The sequence below is a fragment of the Gorilla gorilla genome, chromosome X (assembly GCF_029281585.2).
Source record: "Gorilla gorilla gorilla isolate KB3781 chromosome X, NHGRI_mGorGor1-v2.1_pri, whole genome shotgun sequence".
Taxonomy (NCBI): domain Eukaryota; kingdom Metazoa; phylum Chordata; class Mammalia; order Primates; family Hominidae; genus Gorilla; species Gorilla gorilla.
Window position 1 is genome coordinate 164,750,694 of NC_073247.2, and position 6,361 is coordinate 164,757,054.

The following is a 6,361-nucleotide window of genomic DNA, read 5'->3' on the forward strand; positions in this document are numbered from 1 at the left end:
GGGACTTGCGGCTGCAAAACGGACGAGGCCCGGGCATACTTGGGTGCTGGGTCACCCTCCTAGGTGCTGGCTCCTGGCACCAGGGCAGCGAAGTGCTTCGGCCGGAGGGCTGCGGGTCCCTGAAGCCGGATGGGCAGCGGGGAGATGGCAGACCCTCCGTAGGATGGTGTGCGTGAGCTGTGTGAGCGCCTGGGGCATCTCCTCCACGGAATGGCACCCGCACCAGGTGCCCCTGGCCTCGCCTGGCCTTGCCAGCCAGAGGACCAGTCCTGGACGGGGAGGGGGAGGACAAGAGCAGGTGCACAGGCCCCAGAACCCGGCTCCCTGACCCTGGCCAGAACGCAGAGCTGCCGGGCGCACCTCAGACCACTCCCTGGCCCTCTGGTGGGCACGCCGGGGTGCAGACCCCTCGCCCCGCTGGCGCCTGCCTCCGGGGCACGTGCGGGAGGGGCAGAGGCCTGGACCAGGAACCGCTGTGGTGAGAGCCAAAGGCGCGGGGACCTGCGGCCCACAGACCTTTGGACACCCCGGTGGGGGTGGGGGTGGGCTGGCGCCTGTGTTCCCGGGACCCGCGGCGCGAGGGGAGTGGGGGTGGGGCTAGGGGATAGGAGCAGGTGACGTCACCCGGGGTCCTGGGGCGCTCGGGAAGGCGGCGAGAGCCAGGCCACGTGACCCGCCCGCGGCAACGGCCCTGCGCTCTCCCGGGCCGGCGACGCGGAGGGGTCCGCGCTGCACCGCCGCCGCACCCCGGCCGCGTGACCGCACTGCAGAGAGCGGCTGCGAGCAGGCGCCGGCGCACCGGCCCAAACGCCGAGCGAGCGAGGGAGAGGCACAGTCAGAGGGAACGCCCGCGCGGGGAGCCAGGGGCGCCCGACCCCGCCGCCGCCGCAGCGGCGCGCAGCCCCCGACGCGCCCTGTGGGGATCCGGACCAGGAGGGACCCTGCCCCGGGAAAAGGTATCAGACCCACCCGGGGAGGGGGACGCTGGGTCCCGGGAGACTCCGCCGCCCCTCGCCTGTCCGCCCTAACAGAACTGAAGCAGCCTGCGGGGCAGCGGTCCGGGGTCCGGGGTCCGGGGTCCGGGGTCCGGGGGCGGCGCGGGGATGAGCCCAAGACCCGCAGGGACCACCCCCCCCGGGGGGGCGGGGCGGGACACGGGCGGGGCCTGGCTGAAGAGGCGCGGCCAGGGGAGGAGGGCGGCTGGGGGTGGGAGTGGACGTGGACGTGGGCGTGGGGAGGGGTGGGCATTAACCTCGCTCTCGCCCGCTCGCATTCACAGGCTGTGGAGACCTGGGCTCCCACCCCAATTCATCCCCCCACACCCCCGCCGCCCCGTGCCACCCTGGTCCGCGCTGGGAACCCTATCCTGCCCCTCGTGTCAGCCCGGCACTGGCCAGAATTGCGGGCATGGCGGTGACGATGCTGCAGGACTGGTGCAGGTGGATGGGGGTCAACGCTCGCAGGGGCCTGCTCATCCTGGGCATCCCGGAGGACTGTGATGATGCCGAATTCCAAGAGTCCCTCGAGGCTGCCCTGAGGCCTATGGGACACTTTACAGTGCTAGGCAAAGTGTTTCGAGAGGAGGATAATGCCACCGCGGCCCTGGTCGAGCTCGACCGGGAAGTCAACTATGCTTTGGTCCCCAGGGAAATCCCAGGCACTGGGGGCCCGTGGAACGTGGTCTTTGTGCCCCGTTGCTCAGGCGAGGAGTTTCTCGGTCTCGGTCGCGTGTTCCACTTCCCGGAGCAAGAGGGGCAGATGGTGGAGAGCGTGGCCGGCGCCCTGGGCGTGGGGCTGCGCAGGGTGTGCTGGCTCCGATCCATCGGTCAGGCGGTCCAGCCCTGGGTGGAGACCGTGAGGTACCAGAGCCTGGGCGTGTTTTCCGGGAGGGACCAGCCAGCCCCAGGGGAGGAGTCCTTTGAGGTCTGGCTAGACCACACCACCGAAATGCTGCATGTGTGGCAGGGGGTCTCGGAAAGGGAGAGGAGGAGGAGGCTGCTGGAAGGCTTGCGTGGGACCGCCCTGCAGCTCGTGCACGCGCTCCTGGCGGAGAACCCCGCCAGGACGGCGCAGGACTGTCTGGCGGCCCTGGTCCAGGTGTTTGGAGACAACGAGTCCCAGGCGACCATCCGGGTGAAGTGCCTGACCGCTCAGCAGCAGTCAGGCGAGCGTCTCTCAGCTTTCGTGTTGCGGCTGGAAGTGCTGCTGCAGAAGGCCATGGAGAAGGAGGCCCTGGCCAGAGCATCCGCCGACCGCGTGCGCCTGAGGCAGATGCTCACCAGGGCCCACCTTACTGAGCCTCTGGATGAAGCACTGAGGAAGCTGAGAATGGCCGGGAGGTCTCCAAGTTTCTTGGAGATGCTGGGGCTCGTTCGGGAGTCTGAGGCATGGGAGGCCAGTCTAGCCAGGAGCGTGAGAGCCCAGACACAGGAAGGGGCCGGTGCCCGGGCTGGTGCCCAGGCTGTTGCCGGAGCCAGCACTAAAGTAGAGGCGGTCCCAGGAGGTCCTGGCCGGGAGCCAGAGGGCCTCCTCCAGGCAGGAGGCCAGGAGGCTGAGGAGCTCCTCCAGGAGGGGCTCAAGCCCGTCCTGGAGGAATGTGATAACTAGGTTGGGGCTGGGGAGGCAGCCCAGCGCGAGTCCTCCCCGGGCAAATAGGCTCCGAGGGCCCCGGGGCCTCCTCTCCTCCTCTCAGGCAGCAGGGCCCTGGAGACAGGCGGAGGCGGGGCCAGGGCCGGTCCCTCACCCCACATCGGGATCGGGGCCAGCTGCGGCCTGGGTGGGGGCACCTGAAGATGTCTGCCCCCCACTCCTTGTCCTGGGTTGGGAGAGGCAGGGGGAAAGAGGCCCTCTCAAGGGTGTCAGCTGCCTGGGTCTCCCAAGAGGGGTCCCCCACCCGCCGAGTCCTCCACATGGCTCCCGTATGGGCCTCTGACTTCATGCCCAGGCCCTCCTGGGGCTCTTCCCTGACCTTGGCTTCCAGCCTGAGGTTACACATGTGGCCACTCTGACCCTTCTGAAAGCCCTGAGCGCCGCCCCCACCCCCCCCCCCCCCCCGCCCCACCCCGCAGTGCTGCCAGGGATCCTGGATACCAGGAACTAGCCTACTGTCCCTCTGCCTGTCTGCAACGTCCAAACCACCTACTCCTGGGAGGTGATCAGAGTGCCCTGGGAACCCAATCAGCCCCTGCTCAAGACTACCACGCCATCCCGTGCAGCCCAGGGGACCACACAGACCCTCAGGGACCAAGCACCCCACACACCCCGATGTTAGCCCAGCCACTGTGGCACCTCACCTCACCTTGTCCCCAGCCAACACTGCACCCCGCACCCCGCACCCCATGCAGTTTCCCACAGCAGAGGCGAGGCCGGCTGGAACACTGAATGAAATTTATTGAAGAGAGACACGTACTGAAACCGTTGAAGAGAAGGGAATCACAACACAGAAGCTGCAAATGGCCACCACAGGACACAGGTCGGGGCCCCCCTCCTCCTGGGGGAACACCCACCCCAGGTCTACGAAACTCAGTAACAAGTAACAACAGGGGTGGAACGCCAAAGCACAAAGTTCACTGGGGAACCTCAGACAGCCCCACTCCATCCCGGGTCCTGTTCTTTCTCCCGCAGTCATGGTCACCATTGCTGTCACGGGATGAGTGTCCACTGTGCCCTGGTGCCTTCTTCCCGCCATCTCCCGGGACTGCGCTGGGGCCCTCTGGGGAGGAGCTGCTCAGAGAAGAACACACGGCTCCACAAAAACAAGCAGCCCCTGGCCTAGATCTACGCCAGGAAAGCAGAGGTGGTGCTCACCATACGGGAGAGCAGTGAGCAGAACCTGGGCTCCCAGGAAGCTCACAGCACGTGCCGCTGGCACTGGAGGGGCGCCTCCCCCCACCCCATTTGGTATTAAATGTGGTCATCTGGGTCACCGGGAAGGTGGTGGTGGGCAGGGCCCCTTGGGGGGAAGTGGGGGGTCCCGATCCCGATGTGGGGTGAGGGACCGGCCCTGGCCCCGCCTCCGCCTGTCTCCAGGGCCCTGCTGCCTGAGAGGAGGAGAGGAGGCCCCGGGGCCCTCGGAGCCTATTTGCCCGGGGAGGACTCGCGCTGGGCTGCCTCCCCAGCCCCAACCTAGTTATCACATTCCTCCAGGACGGGCTTGAGCCCCTCCTGGAGGAGCTCCTCAGCCTCCTGGCCTCCTGCCTGGAGGAGGCCCTCTGGCTCCCGGCCAGGACCTCCTGGGACCGCCTCTACTTTAGTGCTGGCTCCGGCAACAGCCTGGGCACCAGCCCGGGCACCGGCCCCTTCCTGTGTCTGGGCTCTCACGCTCCTGGCTAGACTGGCCTCCCATGCCTCAGACTCCCGAACGAGCCCCAGCATCTCCAAGAAACTTGGAGACCTCCCGGCCATTCTCAGCTTCCTCAGTGCTTCATCCAGAGGCTCAGTAAGGTGGGCCCTGGTGAGCATCTGCCTCAGGCGCACGCGGTCGGCGGATGCTCTGGCCAGGGCCTCCTTCTCCATGGCCTTCTGCAGCAGCACTTCCAGCCGCAACACGAAAGCTGAGAGACGCTCGCCTGACTGCTGCTGAGCGGTCAGGCACTTCACCCGGATGGTCGCCTGGGACTCGTTGTCTCCAAACACCTGGACCAGGGCCGCCAGACAGTCCTGCGCCGTCCTGGCGGGGTTCTCCGCCAGGAGCGCGTGCACGAGCTGCAGGGCGGTCCCACGCAAGCCTTCCAGCAGCCTCCTCCTCCTCTCCCTTTCCGAGACCCCCTGCCACACATGCAGCATTTCGGTGGTGTGGTCTAGCCAGACCTCAAAGGACTCCTCCCCTGGGGCTGGCTGGTCCCTCCCGGAAAACACGCCCAGGCTCTGGTACCTCACGGTCTCCACCCAGGGCTGGACCGCCTGACCGATGGATCGGAGCCAGCACACCCTGCGCAGCCCCACGCCCAGGGCGCCGGCCACGCTCTCCACCATCTGCCCCTCTTGCTCCGGGAAGTGGAACACGCGACCGAGACCGAGAAACTCCTCGCCTGAGCAACGGGGCACAAAGACCACGTTCCACGGGCCCCCAGTGCCTGGGATTTCCCTGGGGACCAAAGCATAGTTGACTTCCCGGTCGAGCTCGACCAGGGCCGCGGTGGCATTATCCTCCTCTCGAAACACTTTGCCTAGCACTGTAAAGTGTCCCATAGGCCTCAGGGCAGCCTCGAGGGACTCTTGGAATTCGGCATCATCACAGTCCTCCGGGATGCCCAGGATGAGCAGGCCCCTGCGAGCGTTGACCCCCATCCACCTGCACCAGTCCTGCAGCATCGTCACCGCCATGCCCGCAATTCTGGCCAGTGCCGGGCTGACACGAGGGGCAGGATAGGGTTCCCAGCGCGGACCAGGGTGGCACGGGGCGGCGGGGGTGTGGGGGGATGAATTGGGGTGGGAGCCCAGGTCTCCACAGCCTGTGAATGCGAGCGGGCGAGAGCGAGGTTAATGCCCACCCCTCCCCACGCCCACGTCCACGTCCACTCCCACCCCCAGCCGCCCTCCTCCCCTGGCCGCGCCTCTTCAGCCAGGCCCCGCCCGTGTCCCGCCCCGCCCCCCCGGGGGGGGTGGTCCCTGCGGGTCTTGGGCTCATCCCCGCGCCGCCCCCGGACCCCGGACCCCGGACCCCGGACCCCGGACCGCTGCCCCGCAGGCTGCTTCAGTTCTGTTAGGGCGGACAGGCGAGGGGCGGCGGAGTCTCCCGGGACCCAGCGTCCCCCTCCCCGGGTGGGTCTGATACCTTTTCCCGGGGCAGGGTCCCTCCTGGTCCGGATCCCCACAGGGCGCGTCGGGGGCTGCGCGCCGCTGCGGCGGCGGCGGGGTCGGGCGCCCCTGGCTCCCCGCGCGGGCGTTCCCTCTGACTGTGCCTCTCCCTCGCTCGCTCGGCGTTTGGGCCGGTGCGCCGGCGCCTGCTCGCAGCCGCTCTCTGCAGTGCGGTCACGCGGCCGGGGTGCGGCGGCGGTGCAGCGCGGACCCCTCCGCGTCGCCGGCCCGGGAGAGCGCAGGGCCGTTGCCGCGGGCGGGTCACGTGGCCTGGCTCTCGCCGCCTTCCCGAGCGCCCCAGGACCCCGGGTGACGTCACCTGCTCCTATCCCCTAGCCCCACCCCCACTCCCCTCGCGCCGCGGGTCCCGGGAACACAGGCGCCAGCCCACCCCCACCCCCACCGGGGTGTCCAAAGGTCTGTGGGCCGCAGGTCCCCGCGCCTTTGGCTCTCACCACAGCGGTTCCTGGTCCAGGCCTCTGCCCCTCCCGCACGTGCCCCGGAGGCAGGCGCCAGCGGGGCGAGGGGTCTGCACCCCGGCGTGCCCACCAGAGGGCCAGGG

The 6,361-nt window shown here is 68.7% G+C and overlaps 2 protein-coding genes across 2 annotated transcripts; one reads left to right on the plus strand and one right to left on the minus strand.

Moving 5' to 3' along the window:
* Positions 1-707: 707 nt before the first annotated feature.
* LOC101138621 (paraneoplastic antigen-like protein 6B) lies at positions 708-2,763 on the plus strand. The gene is made up of 2 exons (XM_031005943.3): positions 708-956; positions 1,280-2,763. The coding sequence occupies exon 2, from the start codon at positions 1,408-1,410 to the stop codon at positions 2,605-2,607; it is 1,200 nt and encodes a 399-aa protein (XP_030861803.1). The 5' UTR covers positions 708-956; positions 1,280-1,407; the 3' UTR covers positions 2,608-2,763.
* A 607-nt stretch (positions 2,764-3,370) lies between these two features.
* LOC101147743 (PNMA family member 6A) lies at positions 3,371-6,022 on the minus strand. The gene is made up of 2 exons (XM_031005942.3): positions 5,777-6,022; positions 3,371-5,453 (listed from the first exon to the last, which is right to left on the minus strand). Exon 2 carries the CDS (start codon positions 5,323-5,325, stop codon positions 4,126-4,128), a length of 1,200 nt encoding a protein of 399 aa, XP_030861802.1. The 5' UTR covers positions 5,326-5,453; positions 5,777-6,022; the 3' UTR covers positions 3,371-4,125.
* Between the last annotated feature and the right edge of the window lie 339 nt (positions 6,023-6,361).